Source organism: Nyctibius grandis, chromosome 2 (assembly GCF_013368605.1).
Source record: "Nyctibius grandis isolate bNycGra1 chromosome 2, bNycGra1.pri, whole genome shotgun sequence".
NCBI classification, from domain to species: Eukaryota; Metazoa; Chordata; class Aves; order Nyctibiiformes; family Nyctibiidae; genus Nyctibius; species Nyctibius grandis.
The window spans coordinates 5,783,995-5,805,460 of NC_090659.1; the positions used below are offsets into that span (position 1 = coordinate 5,783,995).

Here is a 21,466-nt window from a genome sequence, read left to right on the forward strand (position 1 = left end):
GGGATACAAGGAGGGAGTGTTTCCATCACAAGAAGATAGAAGCTCTGCGCTCTGGCCAGCTCTTCCTAGTCCTTGGTGTAATGCAGAGGCAGGCAGGGGAGCTGGAGGCGGTGTCTGTTAGCCAGTCAGTCAATCATTTCCCAATGTTTATGATTTATCCCCCCAGCCAAGCCTTCCCCTCATCCCTGCCACTCTGGGCAACGGGAATGTTTGTGATCTCTGAGCAGCGGAGGCTGGCAGGCAGCCTGATCGATGCCAGCAGCTCGTTCTCAGCCACGTGAGAGGAGAAACATCAACAAGGAGAGATGGAGTTAGAACTTTATTAGGAGAAACCTAGATACGATTGACTAAAATCTCACGTTAAAGAGAGCACGCAGGTCTTTTCAGGATTAAAAAATACACATATATAAAACACCTTACAAACAAAAAAATGGTTTCCCCCCCTCTGTGTGGGTGTGTATGTATGTATATGTACAAGGAACTGTACCAAAGCTAGCATCCAATGGCTGCTCTGAGAGGCTACAGTGGTGGAAAGAGCTGGTCCATGGGTGGCTTCTTACGCCATATGGACTAGGGATAGAGTGGAGATGAAGATGACCTGATGGCAGAACAGGGACTTGCTGCGAGGACAAACACCTTGGCTTGCACTGGCTGGCAGGCTTGAGAGAGCAGCCAAGAGCTGAATGATGTGCAGGACCTGGAGAGGACTCTTGCTCCTTGCAAAAGATGCTGAAGTGTTTTGGTAGGTTAGTGAGGAGAAGATACAGGCCGTACCTCTTCTGCAGATAAACAGGGGATGTTTTTTCTCTCAAGATGGCAGGTGGCAGCGCCCTTTCAGCAGCATTCAGGTTGCTTGAAAGATGAGTTTAAAAAGGGGGAAAACCACTTTGTTTCCACACGATAATTCCACTTTTTTACTAATAAGATATCTGTTCTCAAAGGAGAGTCTCTATTTCTGTTAACGGATGTCCTGCTTAGAATTGATGACAGAAGAATCTTGGGAAAATTCCCAGTCTTCATCAACTGGTCATCTAAGCAATATCCCCGGGCCCCGGGGTCAGTCTGCTCTGCTGACTTAGGAATGAGGAAGGGATTCCAATGTTAGACATGAGGCAGCTGTGTGTGTGGGACCACGGATATCCTTATTGATGGGGAAAAGTTATATACACAGTGTCCAAAAATTCAAGTAGGATTTATTGTATAGGTAAACTGGTATAAAATATCTGGGCTCAGGTAGAGGGAGGGTTAGACAGAGCGAGAACAAAGCAGAGGAGAAAGTCTTTCTTTCAGAAAGCCTACTGGTGTGTTTCTGCTCCCTGCAGGTGAGAGAAGCTTCAGCTCAGTATCTTGCCAAGCAGATGCAGCAAACATTGAATAGACACCAAAGAAGATGCAAGGGGGTTGAGGTCCAGTGTGTTGAATACAGTGTCGCAGTGGATACCTGCTGGGCAGCCTCAGGATTCTGCTGGCCTGTGCTCTAGGAGGCTAAGGATGGTGAGTCTCCAGTCCCTGTGGGTCCCATGAGGAAAATATGGCCGAGAGCCTCACATCTCTGGATTGATGCCTCTCTTCAGTGCCTGTCTCCCAGTGGCTGCCCCTGCCTTAAGCCATGAGAGGTGCTGTCTGCAATATAACAATGATGTTCACTGAGAAGGAGCAAGAGGGTATTAAAAGAGAGAGAGGTTAGCGGCAAGAGTCTGGAGTCCACTTTGCAGAAGTTTTTACTAAGCGCTGAGACTGCTCCTTCTCTTCATCTCTCCTGGAGGCAGGTCACACAGACAAATCGTCTGACCTCGCCTTGCTGCTGGCACGGCTGGTCTTGCTGAGCCGGCGTTTCTCATTGAAGTAGTTCTCGGGAAAGGTGGGCGCTGCACATTCGTTGGCCACCTCCGGACTCTCCACGTAGCTGGACTTAATGAAGGGCCCTTCACCAGCAGCATCCTCCTGGCCATGGACCCTCTCGGTGGCGAAGTTGGCGGTGTTCTGCTGGGAGGCCATCTTGTTGCTGAAGGGGCTGATGAACTTCCCATTGGGACTTGACAAGCACTGGTTAAAATCTGGTGGAGGAGTGTACATCTGGGCCCTTTCTACTTGCGGAGCAGACTCCAGTCTGCCAGGGGCTGTGCTGGGGCTGGGTTTGTAAGACCGGGAGCACCTCTCTTTGGCTTTCTTCCAGCCCAAGTGGTACAACTCGGCCAGACTGAGGAATAGGGAGAGCACTGCCACAGCCAGCATGAAGACAATGAACACGTTCTTCTCTGTGGGACGGGAAACGTAGCAGTTGACAGGGTGGGGGCAAGGTGCCCGCTGGCAGATATACAGGGTCTCCAGGAAGATCCCGTACAAGACGTACTGTCCCACAATGAAGGCCACTTCCATGGCAGTGCGAATCAAAATACTGTAGACGTAGGTGTTCAGCAGGCTGCCCCTGAGTATGATTTTGCCTCCTGATTCATCCCAGCAAGACAGCTCGGCCTTCTCGGCCACGGGGCACTTCTGCTGGTAGTATGTGTCACCGTTGTTTTTCATCTCCTGGGCCTCTAGTTCTGCCTCCTTCATCTTCCTCTTCTCTTCCATGCGCACTGTGTGCATCGCATGGCCCATATACACCAGAGATGGAGTGGAGACAAAGATGATCTGGAGGACCCAAAACCGGACGTGCGAGATGGGGAAAGCCTTGTCGTAGCAGACGTTCTCACAGCCAGGCTGCTGGGTGTCGCACATGAAGTCAGACTGCTCGTCCCCCCAGGAGGACTCAGCTGCTGTACCCAGCACCAGCATCCGGAAGATGAAGAGCACGGTCAACCAGACTTTCCCCACCACTGTGGAGTGTTTGTGGACCTCCTCGAGGAACTCTCCCAGGAAACTCCAATCTCCCATTTCTGCTTACTAGGAGGGGTGAGAAGTCTTGAAGGGAGAACTGGACACAGCCTCTGTGGGAGAAAACAGAAGAGAGTGGTTCTAAGGAGGGTTAGGAAGTGCCCAACTGGGAATGCATGGAGTGAAATGATTTGTTTTGTGTCAGAGGAAATGTTTTAAATTGACCTGAAATGAATGAGGTCTGGTTTGCTGACAACTGTGTTTCACATCCACTGAAAACAATGTGTTGGGTTTGGTTTTTTTTTATTCAGCTACTGAAACAAAGTAATATTTTTTTGCATAATCCAACTACAACCTGCTAAACAGGTTGCCAAAACTTTGAGGGTTAGCCAGATTTTTTCTTGGTTCAGAAAGTCCTTTCACTGCGGTCTGCATATTGCATCCTCTGTGGACTGTGTAGTTAAAGCACTATTCATCTGTCTGCAAAATGTGCTCTGGGGAATCCTTAACGGGCTCATCCCCTGGGAGATGAGACTGGAGTCTACAGCTTGGTCTGAGCAGTGCCTTGGCATTTTCATGTGTCGCCTTTGTGTAACACCTGCACTGACACCTGGGACGTGATGTGCTCGCAGCTCTGGGCTTCATTTCTGAGCTCGATGCCACCACTGAAAGAAATGCAGAGAAAAACCTTCCTGTTGCCCACCTACCCCTTGCCCATAGGTTTTGCTATGGTTTTGCAGTGTCACTAGTTGCAAGTGTTTCATTTACAGGCTGCAAATGTTTTGGGGAGGGTAAAGACTTTGGTGAGCTGTGCCAGTCCTGTAGACTTAATCTGCTGCCACCTTGTCACAGAATCACAGAATCAACCAGGTTGGAAGAGCCCTCTGGGATCATCGAGTCCAACCGTTGCCCTGACACCACCCTGTCAACTAGACCATGGCACTAAGTGCCATGTCCAGGCTTTTCTTAAACACCTCCAGAGATGGTGACTCCACCACCTCCCTTGTCATGCCTCTCTCAGAGGGAACTGCTGCAAAATCTAAATGGTGGATCTTGTTCCCTCCTCTTAAGCTCTGAGACAAAACTCACAGTTCAAATGACCCAGGCAAAGAAAAAAGCCTCCTCTGAAATGCCTCCCAAGGAGCAGCAGCTCCTGGGAACTGCTGTTTGGTAGGTGGTCTGATGGGAGGAAAGGTTTGGTGGGCTGGTAGTATGGCTGCAACGTGAGGATGTAGGAAAGCCTGCTTCAATTTTGTTTCTGCCTCTGACAGACTGCTTCTGGCCAAGTCACTTACAGCCCCTGGATAAAAAGAGAACGATGGGTTTAATCCATCTTTTGTGGGGCTCTGTGGGAGTGCTGGAGCAATCACTGGATCCAGTTCTACTCACCATGCTTACCTTCCCAGGGCACTGCAAAGCTGTCCCTTGTGCGTAAGTTAAGCGCTAGGTGCTATAAAGTGTGCAGTATTACCTTGGAGATAATGCTCTCCAACAGTCAGTCTTTTGGAAAATATCCTTTTAATAAATAAATGAAAAACTTAATAATCATCATAATGAAATATTAAAAGCATTAGCCAAGGTAAATCCCAAAGCCGTAGGGACCAAAAGTGTTAACTCTCCTTCTTTATTGTCTCTTGTCTTGTCTTTAAGAGCGGATTATTTTTACGGTATAAAGAAGGTCTGTGGCGAGTAGATGCTGTTAAATGCTGAGAATTTACTGCAGCAATATTGTGTAGATTTCCTGCGAGCAAAAGCTGGAGAACAGAGAGAGATGCTTGTTGAGGGAACAATATCCCCTCCTCTGGTTATGTACGTGATATGATTTAATGTAGCAGCGCACGCGACGATTTATGCCATCGCTTGTTTATGTGCGGTGTCCATCTGCAAGGATGGATGGGACAAAGATCAAAAGGCAAATACTTAAACTCATGCTGCTGAGGGCTGCCCTGAGGAAAGGTGAGGATTGCCTAGGTAAGGGGATGGGGAGGTGACCATCACTAGCAATGTTCCCCAGGGCTCAGTTCTGGGGCCGGTGCTGTTCAATATCTTTGTAGATGATCTAGACTTAGGGATTGAGTGCACCCCCAGTAAATTTGAGATGACACCAAGCTGGGTGGGAGTGTCGATCTGCTGGAGGTAGGAACGCCCTACAGAGGGATCTGGACAGCTTAGATAGATGGGCCGAGACCAATGGCATGAGGTTCAACAAGAATAAGTGCCGGGTCTTACACTTGGGCCACAACAACCCCCTGCAGCGCTACAGGCTGGGGGAAGAGTGGTTAGAAAGCGGCCCGGTGGAAAGAGACCTGGGGGTGCTGATCGACAGCCGGCTAAACATGAGCCAGCAGTGTGCCCAGGTGGCCAAGAAGGCCAATGGCATCCTGGCCTCTATTAGGAATAGTGTAGCCAGCCGGTCTAGGGAAGTGATCGTCCCTCTGTACTCGGCACTGGTGAGGCCGCACCTTGAGTACTGTGTCCAGTTCTGGGCCCCGCACTTCAAGAAAGATGTTGAGGTGTTGGAGCGAGTGCAGAGGAGGGCGACCAAGCTGGTGAAGGGTCTGGAGGGTCTGACCTACGAGGAACAGCTGAGGGAGCTGGGGGTGTTTAGCCTGGAGAAGAGGAGGCTCCGAGGTGACCTTATTGCAGTCTACAACTACCTGAAGGGAGGTTGTAGTGAAGTGGGAGTCGGCCTCTTGTCCCGGGCAACTAGTGATAGGACAAGAGGACACAGCCTCAAGCTTCACCAGGGGAGGTTCAGGTTGGACATTAGGAAGAATTTCTTCTCAGAAGGGGTCAGTAGACATTGGAATGGGCTGCCCAGGGAGGTGGTGGAGTCACCATCTCTGGATGTGTTTAAGAAAAGCCTGGACATGGCACTTAGTGCCATGGTCTAGTTGACAGGGTGGTGTCAGGACAATGGTTGGACTCGATGATCCCAGAGGTCTCTTCCAACCTGATTGATTCTGTGATTCTGTGACCCCTTGCTGCCCCACTGCCAGTCAGCTGGGTGAGGAGGGAGAAGGGGCATCCCTGGAAGCAAAGGGTGGGCTTTGGCTCTCTCCTGCTTTGGCAGGCATGCTGCTATCATGTTGATGTGTAGATCCTGGTGACTGCTCAGAGTACGCTGAAGCTTTCATGTGCTGCCAGCCCAGAACCGGAGGAGCAGTAACACAGAAAATCAGCCAGTCTTTCTGACTCCTCTTTGTCTGCACTGGTAAAAACTGGTGAATCTGTGGGTCTGTCTTATCTTCTGAAATGGCTTTGGTGCAGTTACTGCGTTTTGGAGAAATTAGCATATGGGTTCATTCTGTGGGCACCAGGGGATTACATACAGGCAGAGAAATCAGTGACGGGAAATGTTTACAGACAGTTGCAGTGAAATCAGGATTTTTAATTTTTTTTTTCCAGAGTGCAGACAAGGTAACCAGCTACCTACAGCTCACTGTACAGGTGCATCCAAGACAATACAGCACAACTCTATGTGTGGAATATTCCTTCCAAGACAGCATGAACAATGGTATGTGTCCTCATTTTTCCAGGTGAGCTGGTGTTGTTTGCAGGTGCCCCTCTTGCTCCTACTGTTGCTAGTTAACAGCTGCCTTTTCTTGACTCACCTTGCTTGTTGGGCTAAAAATGAACACAGTTCTCCCTGGCTGTGCCAAGGATGAGTTTTCCTTCCTGCCGTATGTGTGTGTGCAATCACAGGCTGAGAACCTCTTCCCATCAGTTCTACCATGTGCAGCTAGTTTGGGGTTTTACTACGGCTTGTTTTCCCCAGGGAAGGGACACCTAGACGCTTGCAAATTGTAAACATCAATGCGTACAGAACATAAAGTTGGCAAACGTAAGTGCAAGAGGAGTCCAGAAATAAAAGATGTGAATGAATGCGAGAATAAGAGTAATTTACTCCCTCACACATGCACAATATTTTCCAAAAGGAGTAAATCAGAAGGATCCAAGGCTGGCAGCCATGAGGCTTAGGCTAAATATTAGGACTGTTCCCTCTACCCTTCTTGCTGGCTGCTCCCCTGTTTAAAGGAGGGGCTGCCCAAAGACCTGAATGCCTCCTGATCTTCCTGCTACAGCCCCACAGAGAGCCAGGTGGCTGCTGTAAGGGGGTAGGTGGCCGCAGGAAAACGGGTGTTGGATACCAAGAGAAGGAGTTTCCCTCCTTGTGTAGTATTTTTGACTTAGATGTTTTTAGTTATTAGCGAGCTATTCTTGCAATGCCAGTCCAAGGGCCTCCTAGAACAGAAGAGAGCATCTAGCTCGTGCTGCCAGCAGGCAAAGAAGGATTGTTGTCACCTCCTGACAGCTTTTCCTGGCTATGCAGGGCTGCCTCTGACCTAGTCTTTCTCCTCAGGGCTTTGCTATTCTTGGGAATTTTCCGTAGAGTTCCCTTTCCTCACTCCCAGACTACTGCTGTCCCTGTATGCTTTGACCTCTCGGCGTGTGAGCATCTGTGGCCTTTTATATTCCTAGTTTGGACTCAGTTGGACAAATCTTGTCTCACTCTGGTGTGACTCGGTGAAAAACACCTCTGGGTATCTTCGTGGGGTCGCATCACCTGATAGCAGACTGTCTTGACAGCAGAGTCATGCATATTCATGTAGAGTTGTGGGCTGTGCCACTGCCTGGCCATGGTTTTGGCTGTCAGCTTTCTGCTGGATCAACAAAGGAGCTGTGCGCAGTCATGGGACCTCGGCACCGGGAAACGCGTATGTGACAAAGACCAGCACAGCCTGGCACGAGCCCAGCGGCGTGGCTGTCCCAGCTTAATCATAACCTGGAATGCTATTAAAGCTGGAGAAAACTGAGTATCACGCTGCAGGCCAGGCATGGAGTGCGCCCAGCTCCGGGCTGCCTTGTGACTGCCAAATTCCACGATAAAAATACCCCAGCGGGGATGGCACCTGCCAGTGCACCAGGCTGGCTTGCCAGCCACGGGCTGCTCTCTGCCATCATCTTTTTGTGCTGCCTTTTTCTGTGGGAGGGGAAGTGTCCATCACTTTCAGAGCAGTTTTGCCCATCCTCTTCGTGATGCCACGTGCTCTGAACAACAGGCGAGCATTTTACATCACTGCTGCTTGCTCTGGCTAGCACGCTTGTTCTGGATGGACCAGCTGAGGCTTTGGGGAACAGCTAAGAAATTCACAATAAAGAGGCAGGAGGGATGTGCCTGCACAACCCTCTTTACATCAGTTTAATTCCCCTGGAATTTTTAGGAAGAAAGTTTTCCCCTCTTTAGATGACAGGCGAGACTATCAGCAGTGATATAAATAGCTGAGCTTGACACTTCATGCTAACTTTTCTTACAAGGAAGGTGACAGGAGGTCGCCATCTCTGCAGGATGTTTCTAAAATAAAGTGGAGAGCCTGATTATGACACTGTTTCTGCTCTCCCTCTCTGGGCTCACCTCTCCCCCTTGGCAGGTCCCAGGCGCACGGAGAGGCTCTGTGAGGAAGGCTCCTTTGTGTGGGGGAAGCGTGGTTCTCAGGGAGGGGGAAAGTAATGAAGTCAAAGCTGTTGTATTTTTGCCCACCCCGTGTGTGTGATTTGCTCAATTGGACACAAATGTGTGTATCTGATAGTCAGTGAGATGTCCCAATGAACTAGAAGGCTGGGGCCCAAGATGTCATGAAGAGGCTCGCACACCAGACATGGGACTGTGTGTAGAGGCCATGCAGCAAGTCCATCCCCTCTGAGCTACCAAATGGGGAGGCAGCTGTCTCCTTTAGGTACTAGGCTCATGAGAAGTGACAGCCCTGTGCAGTGGGGCATCCAGGCCAGCTGTGGCATGGTCAGTGCCTAGGAATTGCTTGTGGCCTTCCTTCCTCCAGCTGTGTCACCTTATAGCAGGTCCAGGAGAGCGTGTGGCACAAGAGACAGCTACTGTGGGGGTATGAGGGCAGAGATCTTTTCCCCTGCGTTGACAACTGTCAGGCTGCAGCCAGACGTGAGTGGTCCCCGCACTGCAAAACTGGACACTCACACCTGTAGACACTTAGGAAGGACACAGCTGTACATTTTACTTAAGGATCTCCAGCCCTCTGTTAGCAGTAGTCCAGCCTCACAGTATCCCACGCAGTGCAGATGCTGTCATCTTTATCTTGCAGATGGTGATCACTGGGGTACAGAAAGGGCAACCTGCTTGTCTGAGGTCGCTGCGTTAGTGGCAGTCTGGGGACAGAGCTCAGGGGTTGTGACTTGCAAACTTGTGTCCTTTTTTCTGTGCAGCACTGCCTCTTAGACTTGGTGACAGCGACACAACACTGCTTCTACAGCACAAGAACATCTGCTTCTACAGACCACAGCCCTTCTCTCCTGTGCTCTGGGACATTACTGTCTTGGTGATCTGAAAGGAATCCCTCTCATGCTACACTTCTATAGCAGGTACACCTGGCAGAACCAGAGGTTCTCTTTTTTTTTTTTTTTTAAGTGCTCTTTTAAGAGACAGAATCACAGAACCAACCAGGTTGGAAGAGACCTCTGGGATCATCGAGTCCAACCGTTGCCCTGACACCACCCTGTCAACTAGACCATGGCACTAAGTGCCATGTCCAGGCTTTTCTTAAACACATCCAGAGATGGTGACTCCACCACCTCCCTGGGCAGCCCCTTCCAATGTCTAACGACCCTTTCTGAGAAGAAATTCTTCCTAATGTCCAACTTGAACCTCCCCTGGCAAAGCCTGAGGCTGTGTCCTCTTGTCCTATCGCTAATTGCCTGGGAGAAGAGGCCGACTCCCACTTCACTACAACCTCCCTTCAGGTAGTTGTAGACTGCAATAAGGTCACCTCGGAGCCTCCTCTTCTCCAGGCTAAACACCCCCAGCTCCCTCAGCCATTCCTCGGAGGTCAGACCCTCCAGACCCTTCACCAGCTTGGTCGCCCTCCTCTGGACTCGCTCCAACACCTCAACATCTTTCTTGAAGTGCGGGGCCCAGAACTGGACACAGGATTCAAGGTGTGGCCTCACCAGTGCCGAGTACAGAGGGACGATCACTTCCCCAGACCGGCTGGCTACACTATTCCTAATAGAGGCCAGGATGCCATTGGCCTCCTTGGCCACCTGGGCACACTGCTGGCTCATGTTTAGCCGGCTGTCGATCAGCACCCCCAGGTCTCTTTCCGCCAGGCCGCTTTCTAACCACTCTTCCCCCAGCCTGTAGCGCTGCAGGGGGTTGTTGTGGCCCAAGTGTAAGACCTGGCACTTGTTCTTGTTGAACCTCATGCCGTTGGTCTCGGCCCATCTATCTAACCTGTCCAGATCCCTCTGTAGGGCCTTCCTACCCTCCAGCAGATCGACACTCCCACCCAGCTTGGTGTCATCTGCAAATTTGCTGAGGGTGCACTCAATCCCTACGTCCAGATCATCTATAAAGATATTGAACAGCACCGGCCCCAGAACTGAGCCCTGGGGAACACCGCTAGTGACTGACCACCAGTTGGACTTTGCCCTGTTCACCACCACTCTCTGGGCTCGGCCATAACAAGATGAACATCTTGTTATTGATGGCAGAGCCTGCAGCCATAGTCAGTGCCCAAAAGGAAGCAGCAGCCTCTTCAACATACATATACAGTGCTCCTTTGTTGCCAGGACCTGGTCAGGAAGCATTTTGGGTGTACATGGCTTACAACATAAAAAGATGAATGAAGTTAGAAATGCACTGTTCAGCGTGGGTGCGATGCTTTGCATTCCAGAGGCTTTTCATAGCTTGGTGACATAGATGGATGCTAAAGCCCACCTCAGCAGGTATCTCTTTGTTCACTGTTTACTGACGTTGGCTCCTTCATATGTATATACAATAGACAAGCAAGATGGCATTTTTCTCCAAGCACCATCCCTCTGGCTTCATATATGCATGCATGTGCTTGTGATAAGTTTCTGCCTGAAATAAGCCAGTTCTTTAGCCAAATTTGTAACTCTGATCTACACATGGATCTGGACTAAACTAAGGTTTGTACTTCTTTATGCTTTAAAAAAAAATCTGACGTGTTTGCATAGGTTCCTTTCTAGTTCCTTGGGTTCAGAGTCCTGTGCTGAGCCAGTATCAGCTGACTTTGACTCCAGAGCTCTGTGTTAACAGCTCCTGTCCTAGAAGACAGACATCCAATGTTTCTCATCTCTTGGCTCCTCCTGAGTTCACTGCAATTTCTGGAAGGGTCATACTGGTATCCAGACCACTGGCCCAGCTTGCAGTTGCAGACAGCTTGTTATTCCTTGATGAGGTGTGCTTCCCCCCTCCTCTCCAAATGTGGAAAATCTCAGAGTTCACAAAAAGAGAGTGGCTGAGAAGATAAGGGAGTTGAATGACCTGTCACCTCCTGAACACACACACACACAACCCTGACGCACACAGAGACACAGACAGAGGGAAATCACTCAACACCTCCAAGTGCGTACATCAGGGATGTGTCACACACACAGATGACAGAATTATGTAGAATATTTTAATCTGAAGTGATGGTGGAAGCTGCAGACTCCCAGTTAGCTGAATTTTTATTATTTGTCTATCCAGGACATATAATGTTGTTTTTTTCCTCTCCCTTGGCCTAGGTCAAATTGTGCTTTCATATACCCAAATATTAGGGCCAAGCTTTGCCTGATGTAGATGCAGGAGACCAAGAACAGAAAAGACCTTGAACTCAGATGAGTCAAGCTGAGGAATGAATTTGTCCCACCGTGTTTGAATAGTTACATGATAGCGGTATCCAGGCTTACACAGCATGCAGGGAGCACCCTCTAACCCTCTTGGGATTGTCTCTCTTTGCCTTACAGAAATGTGGGACCTTAGAGAGCCCAAAAAATGTGACAAAACTGGACTTGGGATAAGCTAAATGAAGGCTCACATGTGCTTTTTGCTAGAAAAAAGCCCATCAATTCTATCTCTGATGTAAATGCTGCAAAGAGACTGATGGATATTACTCAGCTTACTCCTTAACAGGATGAAGAGGGGGCAGCCAAACAGGGCAGAGGGAGCTCTGGAAAACAGAAACATGCTGAGAAATTTGGGGGCTGCTGTAGTAAATCTGTTCCTGAGCTCTGCTGAGAGAAGCTGGTCTTACGCACCGCTTAGTCAGTGGGGGAGGCTGGTGTAAGGAGACGTGGCAGCGATGGCAGGCGTCACGTTGGGCCCAACATAGCAGCAAAAAACCTGCCCATGTGATTTGAGGCTGGTTCATAGGCTGCATGAGACGCAAGTTGTTATAGTGTTGAAATAAAACAGACTGGAGAGGTAGTGGGGGAAGGAAAGGGCTCTCACTCAGACTTTTCCCATCCTTTCTTCCCTCCTCTCCCCCCAGTGTCTCCCTGCCTATCACTTCCCCATTGCTCTCTTACAGTCGAGCTCCCCCCGCAGAGCCTTGCCTCAGCTTTTTGGCAGTTTTGACCACTTAACTCTCTGCAGCACCCAGATTGCTAAGGCTTTCAGCTTTAGAAAGGGGAAGTTTTCAGTGACTATCTACTTCCCACTTAGTACTACCTTGTCAAACCTCATTTCTTCCTTCTTTCCAAAATTCTCTTCACACTCCAGCCTCATCGCTGTATCCTTGCCTCAAGCATTGAATTTCTCATTCAGGGTGAAGTTTGGCTATAGTTGTGAGTGAATTATTTTATAGACTCAGTGTATGTACATATATATACATGCACACCCCACCCCCCCCCTTTAAAAACAACTAATATTAAATTTGCAAAACCCAGCTGTAGGGAGTTAGGAAATGCTAGAGTTACTGTTCTCAGTAATCTTAATTCAATCTCTTTGTGCCTGTGGCTCATAGCTATGAGTCTTTAACCACATCCTCACATTGTCACCTCATTCTTTGCACAGGATGCCTGCCTTGTTCTGTGCCAGCCTGGCTGGGGCTTTCTTGAACAGCAGCTATTCAATGTTTTGTTTTCTCCTCATTGTTCAGTGGGTGGCCTGTGCCTCGTTTACTGTACGTTATTCAAGTCCAGTTCTAAAGAGAGAATTATTAGTTTTCCCATGGGTTTTCCTATGGCTTTCATCACAACAGTATCTGATTGCTTCACAATTATTAATTTACTTATTTTCATTACCACCCAGAGGTGAGGAGATGATATTAGATCAACTTTACAGCTGAGGTACTAGGGCAGTGAGAGATTAAGATAAAAAATGTTCATTAATTTTGGAAGCTGTTTGGCTCTGTTGCTAATCTGGGTTTTTTTTCAGTGCACTTATCACTATATAATGTATGTTTAAAGCAGAGGTCTGTCTGGTTAATGCTGGAGTGAGAGCCTTTATCCCTTCCACCAGTTGGACCACATCTAGAAGTCAGATATCCAGAAGACAGGAGACAGCACGGAGGGGGCGTTTGTGAAGAAACGTGGCTTAAGTGATTTGCCCCATCACGACAGAGGAAATTGGAGTAAGAAGCAAGAATTAACTCCAGACCTTTTGGACAGCTTTATCTGATTTTAAGCTGGAGACAGTTTTTCTCCCATCCCACTCTTCCCTCCCTTCTTCACCAGACATCCAAACGCAGCCGAAGACCCTGGAGCTCTGCAGCAGCCACCCTCGACGGACTGCTTCACTTCCCGAGCGACCCTGTGCCCTGACCAAGGCATCTGTTAGCTTTTCTGATCCTAAGGGAGAGGAGTTTCGTATGGAAATTCTCAAGGCATGTCCGTAACAACAAAGATAATGAAGAAAGACGGAAATGTAAGTGTAAACCCCTTCGTTCTTACATTAAAAACCACTGACCCCTCTTTAAAGATACACTAGAGACACTTAGAAGCGTGCACCTCTATGCTCATTACTTACTGTGTGCCATGAATATGTCTTTGTTTCAGGAAAGAGCTGGCATGCTATGGTATTGTTCATAGAGATCTCTCTGTTGCTTATCAATAGCCATAAAATGGAATTTTTTTCCCCCTCTTTATGAATTCTTAGCCCAAAGATTGAAGTTTCTCTGGTGCCTCCTGGGAACTATTTCTAATTTTAAGCCTCTGTCCTCGTGCCTCATACAACAGCACCCGAGGTGTGGAGCAGCCTCTGAAATGTGCTCCCTAATGACATGGTATAGTGCTGAATTACTCATTCCTTCTTGTCTATTTTCAATGCTGCGAGATAAGCCAGAAAACAAGGGCAAACGTGCAGAATGTGTAAAATCTGTCTGAAGGTCAAAAAGAGAAGAGAGGCTAGGGTATGAAGTTCTGTATTTTCTGGCAGGGTTTGAACTTTTCATGTGACAGCCCGTAATACTAAAATATTGTGATAATATATACTGTTGAGTGGGAAATAACCAACAACCCCACATAGTTATAGTAGCAGGAATACTTAACATAGTTCCCAAGCGACCGGAGCCTGATGAGTATTTTAAACCCTGAAGCCTCGGGAATTCTCCTAAACTACTGTTCTGCTCCCAAGGAAAGGGGGAAGAGAGTTAGAAATCTGCACTCATCTCAGAGTAATTTTGAAAAGACCAGCAAATGCAGAATTTTTTGGCTTCTGGTGCAAATACTGAATACTCTGAGGCTTCTGAATAACAGTTTAACCTGCTCCTAGCTGCACATGCAGATGCATACATATATTACATGTGTTAGGTTCTTCAGCCTTAAAGAGAAGATCACATAGGCAGCAGTGGGGAAAACCTCTCACACATACTGCTTCACCAAGGTGTTTTGACAGGTTTATTAGCATGGAGGAAGAGTTCAACAATTAAGGCTCATTCAGCCCGTGACTTTTTTAGCTGAGATTTGTCCCGAAATGCTACTTACATGATCCTCTATGGTGTTTATGGTTTTTTGGGCACGGAGGCACTGCCTCAGTTTACCTGAGCTGTTAAAATCAGACTGCCACAAAGCTCATTAGACAAGACAAATGGCCAGTAAAATGACCCTTTAGGAAATCAAAGGAGTCACCACAGATCAGAGGTGGCAATTAGCAGGCAACCTTTACACACTGTGATTGCTTCTTTCCAGGTGGGTGTATAAGGGTGCTGTGTTTTCAAGCTAGGCTGTTCTTTGAAACATGCGGTGGCAGTGCTAGAAGTATTAAATTATGGAAATGTAATTGAATAATTATTCCAAGTACAAAAAGGCAAAAAAACTTAGGAAGGCAAATAAAAAGAAGCAGCAGCTGCTAGTGGGAGAGGGCGTTAGTCCCTTTAGGGCTGTGTGCCTCTTTGCTGAGGCTGCCCTGGGCAGTGTCGGGATGGAAAAGAAAGGCATTCCCCCCGCGGCGCGCGCAGGACGGGTGGCTGGGAGATACGAGCAAGGCACTTCTCTACATTTGAGTTATGTTCCCAGCCTCCATGTCACAGACCAGCCAGGACGCAATACTCTCAGGGAAAAGAAACTGCAACATTTTGAAACCATCCTGCATGCTTTGGAATACAGGCGGTTCACGCAGACACTTGATAAAGTGTTCATACCCTGAGAGGCTCTCATAGGTAAGAGTTCCCTTCACCACCCTCCCCTGAGCAGCCTGACAGCATGGTGAAATGGGATCTGACAGAAACTGCAATTTGCACACTACTCTCTCTGAGGGGACTTGGGGCTCTTATCCTGCTTCCCTGTACATTGAAACCTATCGGTACCCATGTTCGTTGCAAGGAGGCTTCCTTGTCAGTTCTGTAGCTGCCTGTGGCAAAAAGAATTTAATTTTTAAAATGTCCCAGGCCTATCTTGTTACTAGTGGGAGTGTTTTGGAGAGAAATGGAAATAAAAAGTAAATTTCTTAAGCTATTTTTGGCCATCCTTCTTTTCTTGCCTCACCAAGTCCTTCTCTCCCCTCATGCTGTTTTCCCCTTGAGTGTAACAGCTTGATCTGTCATCGATGTTTCTGCAGTTCTGTTATTTCCCCCTCATGGTTACTTACCTGATTTCCAGTCTCTTGTCTCCTGTCTTTCCTCGCTTTAGCACTTTTCCTTTCTGTAGTTGAGTTGTACTCCTTGTTCTCCTCAGTTGCTTGGTTTTATTCCTTTAATATGGTTCTCTCTCTCTTCCTCTCTTTTTCTCCACCCCCTTTCTGTGTCACTTTCTGTCTTCCCCACTGCCTCTCTGCCTTTCCCCCTCTTCTTTCTTCACCTACTTTTCTTGTCTCTCCCACCCCCTTCAACTTAATCTTTCTATTTTCAAACCTAGTTTCCTGTTGTTTTGCCTTTAAAGACCATGGATCTCATTCCCTCCTCTCCATTCTCAGCCTCTCCCCATGCCACTCTCTCCATGCCGACAGGATGCGCTCGCTGCCAGTTTCGCACTGTCCCTTCCAGTTACTGCTACTGCCGTTCCTCTCGCCTCCTCCCCCAGATAACATGCCATGGTCTAAGCCTTCCTTAAATGAAAAGAGGCAGGGTTGCCCCACAGTTAAACCAGCCAGACCCTGAGAAGCTTTTTCCGTGCAAGACATCAATGGAAGACTCTTTTCTGACTCGGTCAAGCTTAATCACCTGGTAGAGCAGAGTTCATGTGGAGCAGGGTCCTCCACTTCTTCAAATTACATAGGACTTGCTCTGCTGCCTTGGACCAGGAGCCCAGTGAAGCTGCAGCCTTGGTCCAAAGGGCACTTGATGCTTCCCAGGAGGGTTTTACAGGCCCCCTTACTGACAAATCGAGAATAACCTGCCTGTCAGGAGAGGTGTTTTTTGACACACCACCACCTCCCCGCAAACACACGATCTGATCATGAACATTTGGGCCTTTCTAAAAAATGCTTTTGGCACATCAAGTGTCTGAAGGTCTTTCACGTATGTGTCAAGTTGAGCCTCTGATTCCTGCACATCAGGCCCCAGAGAGGAGGGTGAATCAGAGATGCCTTCTGGCTTTGATAAAGGCTGGTCTCAAAGAACCAGTGTCAGGAGAGTGAGATTTGCACAGAAGACTCTGCTACCCTGAGAACTGCCTTGCTGTGCACAAGCTTTGGCGGGTGTCCCTCCAGCAATCCTTCCTGGGCTAGAGATCTCCCATCCAGAACATAATTGCCCAGTGGTCCCCGTGCAGCAGCTAGTGTAGGTCACGAAGCAAAAGCAGTCCAGAGACTAAACCACAGGGCTGGCAACTCTTCCAATCTAATCATTGTTCTCCCTTTAGTCACAAGATAGATTGAAAGCCAGCCTACGCAGGGGCAGTGCTGTGCAGAGGTTACCTCTGGAGGCACGTCCTATGTGGACACTCTCGCTCTGAAGTTGAGTGCAACTCCTTTTCAAGAGGGCTGAACCCACCCTGATGGTTGTGCAGGACATACAGTGCACAGTAAATTCCCATAGCGGCTCAGTAAACTCCTGGTATGGAGAAACCCGTAGCCATTTGCTGCTTCATTTCTAACTTTATTGAAAGGCTTCCCGTGACTTCTAAGAAAATGGGAATGTTTCTAGAGTCGTTTCTCCCTCTCCTGCCTGGCAGTTGTATACCTGTGATGGAATTTCATGGAAGGGGAATATCACTGTGTTCTTTCATCTTTCTGGAGTGATTTCCATAAAGCATTATTATGTAAAGTCCTGTTGATTTTATGCCAGTGAAATTGTCAAGGATTTCAGCATAGAAGTGTCCAAAAAAAGGCGTTAATAATACAGACCTAGCTCACAGATGGCTGTGGGATAGGCTAGCTAAGGCTCGTCAAGTGTTTCTCACGTTCTGTAGAGAGGGAGGTCCTGTGAGTGAGCTGTCTGAAATGTAATCCCCTCCCTGCGTGGCTGACACTTTGCTGTACACTCAGGGTGATCAGATCTGATTCTCCCTGCTCACTCCTTTGTGTTTCCTATCCCAGTATTGTTCCTGAGTGGCACACTCATTCTCCTACAGGGTTAATCTCTGAATCCAGCAGATACAGTCCAGTTCTGTTGAAGGAAGGAGGGAGAGGGGAAGGTTTCTGTCCAATACGTGCATCGTGCATGTGAAGTAACTGCTGTGAGCTCTTTTTTTTTGGTGATGGTGGGAACTACTTGCATTTTGATGCACAGAAAGGAAATGGATGAAGGCAGACAGGGAGGCAAAAGACAGAAAGGTGAGTAGAGATGTTGTATGGATACCTCAGCCAGCCCCTCAATGTGTCGTCACTTCTCTTCTCTACTGTGCCCTCTTAAAGGGAAAACAGGAGTCATGGCAGCTTCTCCAGCTCCAGAGCTAGAGAAATAGCTGTTTTGCCCACTGGTAAGCTGGGAAGAAGGATTTTTCCTGCCCTCCCCAAGAGACTGCTATGCAAAACGTGTATGACTTGAGTGAGGAGAGCAAGTGGAAGAGAATGCTCTCCCAGACAGTGGGAGTGAGAAGAACAGCTGACAGCTTGCCATGTGCAGCTTGCAGATCTCAGCAACTTATGCTGTGGAATGGATTTTGAAGGAAAGGAGAAATAAAGCCAGGAGATAAGGGGAAAATAGGACAACATGTACCATCTTTTGATCAAAGGTAAATAGCTTTCTTGGGGTAGGATTCCTGACCCTCTATGTAAAAGAAACATAGCAGACCTTATCTACCTGGACTTCAGAAAGGCGTATGATGTGGTGTCCTGGAAGAAGCAAATTAGTGGAGAAGATTCAGCTGAAGAAGACAGGGATTATTAGAGAAATCCTCAAGCGGGTAAGAGACTGACAGAACTGAGACACCAGTTCCATAATAGCTTGAAGGGAAGTTACCTGTGAGGCTGCTCAAAGATTGCTCTTAGGACTGATTTTTTTTAATATTTGTGTTAATTACCTTGGCACTGAAAGTAGAAATGCTAATGACATCTTCTGGTGGAACAAAGCTGGGAAGTATCGTCAGGGCTGAGGTGGATTCCAGCACTAGGAGAACTGAAGGTTCTTTGCAACTGGAGTGATCGAGGTGAGATTAAACAAGAGAGTGCAAAGTCACACACGAGGAACTTGTTGCTCAGAGAGTAACAGGAATCTCTCCTAGCAATTGGGAGTTCCTAGTTGGCAGGGCTGAGACGGGGAAAGTCCTGGGTGAAGGTCACCAAAGGAGGAGGAACCAGTGATGCTATGTGGGGGTTAAAAAGGCAAGAGAGCTTTCAGGATGTAGCAGTATTTTCAGTTGCAGCGAGTGAGATTAATGTCGTCCAAGAGGAGGTGAGACCCCACCAGAATGGTGTGTGCAGTGCTGCTCACCCCCATTCAAGAAAGATATTCAGCCTGGAACAGGTGCAGAGAAAGGCAACGGGGTGATCAGAAGGATGGAGGGTGTCTCTCGGCCAAGAGTATGTTTACTTATCAGTCACAGAAGTGAGTGCAGAGATATTTGAGCTGATTTGAAAATAGATGCGGTACCAGTTCGAGCTTTTCTGCGTTAATTATTTTGCACTGAACTTCATGCTAGTGCAGCTACCCGAAGGAATTAAAATGTGGTGTGATGTGCCTGCAGGGTGAATACTATAAGGGAGCTTAGTTACTTTGTCTGGCAGAACAAAGGTTAAGAGAGGAGAGATTTGCTGCCTATAAATACTTTTAGGAATTGGGGGCTGGGAAAATAAGTGCTAGGGAGAGAGGAGAGCTGCATAAGCTAAAGGACAATGTGGTACAAGAATAAATAGATATAAATTGGCCATGAATGAATTTAGGTTGGAAATCAGAAGGTTTCTAAGCAACAGACAGGGAAGGAGGTGCCGCAGCAGCATTCTAGTAGCACAAGTGAGGGAGGAAACCTAATGAGATTTAGAACAGAGCTTAGTAAGTTTAGAAAAGGCCATTTGTTTTGTGCTCGCCTGTTATTCAAAGGGCTTGAACCTGATAAGCCAAGAGGTCCCTTTTTCATTCTATTTCCTGTATTTGCCTTATTGCCTTATCAGAACTGCTCCCTTTCACACAGAAGCCAGGTAAATCCTGAATAGAGTTGGTGTGATGAGTTTTTCGGCATTGACCCCATGGTTATTTAATGGAGGATTCATTCTGTGTCAGGGATTTAAACAAACAAAAAGAGCAAGCCACCGCAATGCATAGAGAAGGTCTGCAAATATGCAGTAGTATAGATGAGAGCTCACATATGAAAGAGCTTCTTCACATAAACCAGATGTTCTTGGAGCATCTGGCTTTGCTGGAAGGCTGTTTCAAATGCAGGTAGACGCTCTCCTGAGATTTCAGAACTTCAAGAGTCTGTCTGAAGGGAAAATGTCTTGTACTTTCCTGCCATTACCGAGGACTTTGTGCTTGGGGAGGATATCAGATTTACTGCATTGGGAAATTTCAGAAAAAACCACCACTCAACAGCAGTTGAAAGAGATAGAAACTTCTCATTTGTATTTCATCTCTGATGCCTGGCCACAGCACTGCACTTATTCTGACTCTTCGTATTGTCCCATGCTGAATAGGCACCTTCAGTGCCTTCTCTAAAGCACCATGGATGCTGCCTTCCTGGTGAAACATTTTATCTAAAATCCCCATGCGTGGATGTGGTTGAAAGAGAAGGAGGGAGAGGGACGTTCTCTGTTATACATTAGACCTCTGGAGGCAGCTTGAAGGCATCCTCCAGCGGCAGGCATATTCCCAAAGACAGGCTGGGCCCAAGGGAACAGGAGCACATGTGACAATGGGCCCCTGAATGAGGGGGAACAGTTTTGTAGTCACAGTTCCTTATTTAGCAAAAAATCCCCAATTATTCCATTACAGGTGGATGTTTTCCCCTTCCCAGCCCAGAGTACCAAACCAGCACAGTGAGAAAAGAGGAAGCAAGAAACAGCAAGACGTGAAATGTCACTGTGTGTCAGTCTCATTTGCCAGTAAAGTTTTCAGCAAGAAAAACTGGAAGAGGGTTTCATCACACTGAGGAGAAATGACTACCTATCCCAAAGTAAATGCTTAGTTGTCAGCTTTATGTTACTGGAAATAAAGCCCGGCACTCTCACAGCTACTGCTTCTACTTCTCAACTCTGCAGCATCTCTAAGTAGTTGAGAAGTGCTTTGCAAATGATAATGCAGCTCCTATAAACACTCTCCTTGCTTTACAGGTGGAGGAGCCAAACCATGAAGAGCGTAAAGGACTTGTCCAAAGGACCAGCAAGTCATTTTGAAGCAAGAAGTCCTCTTCTACCTAGCCACCAGACATTCATCTTGTCCTGTAAACTTCCAGCTAGACGGATTGCTGCTTTACAAAAATATATGCCTGTATTCATATATACGTATATATGTTTCCCAAAGTGAGAAGAAAAGAAAGAACAGACCTTTACCTCTTTTTGCTGAGCCTGCACAGGTAGAGGGAGGAGCAGGTGAAGTTGACTGAAGGGTGAGCTTTAGCACAGCCCCTTGGTCTTGCTGGAGCCCACCTCTCTGTCAGTGTTTGGCTCCCAGAAGAGATCCGTGTCTGAGGGAGGACACGCTGGACAGGGTAAGCAAACCCCAGTCAGCTCCCAGGAGCTCAGCCTCCTGCTATGGTCTGACACTGGCTCACTGGCTGGAGATTCCCTCAAGCCTGGAGGACCAATGCTGGGGGAGACTAGCTCCCGAGCTGTTCCTGACATGCACTGGCAGCTGTCTGCCTGCTATTCTTTTAAAGAGTCTTCGTGGATCAGGATAAAAATGTGATCTTACGCAGGCGGCATTGTAAGTACAACTTGGCTCAAGTTCAGCTCTTCCTCTGGCTCCCAGCTACTCTATTTTTATTGAAGGAATTTGAGGCTATCAGAAAGGAAGTCAAATTGTTTTAGGAAAACAATAGAAAAGCAACTTGAAGTTTATTAGCTTCCTGCCCAGGGCCTGGG

The 21,466-nt window shown here is 47.7% G+C and overlaps 1 protein-coding gene across 2 annotated transcripts; it reads right to left on the reverse strand.

The window, feature by feature from the left end:
* Nucleotides 1-385: 385 nt before the first annotated feature.
* GJA5 (gap junction protein alpha 5) lies at nt 386-21,196 on the reverse strand. 2 transcript variants are annotated; one of them, XM_068421027.1, is made up of 2 exons: nt 20,936-21,196; nt 386-2,933 (listed from the first exon to the last, which is right to left on the reverse strand). In XM_068421027.1, the coding sequence occupies exon 2, from the start codon at nt 2,878-2,880 to the stop codon at nt 1,771-1,773; it is 1,110 nt and encodes a 369-aa protein (XP_068277128.1). In that variant the 5' UTR covers nt 2,881-2,933; nt 20,936-21,196; the 3' UTR covers nt 386-1,770. The 2 variants fall into 2 exon arrangements, with proteins under 2 accessions (XP_068277128.1, XP_068277118.1); XM_068421017.1 differs by lacking the exon at nt 20,936-21,196 and adding an exon at nt 15,662-15,833.
* Between the last annotated feature and the right edge of the window lie 270 nt (nt 21,197-21,466).

Excerpts from the sequence above, each read along its gene's own strand:
- GJA5 (XM_068421027.1), bottom strand. The coding sequence starts at position 2,880 with ATGGGAGATTGGAGTTTCCTGGGAGAGTTCCTCGAGGAGGTCCACAAA.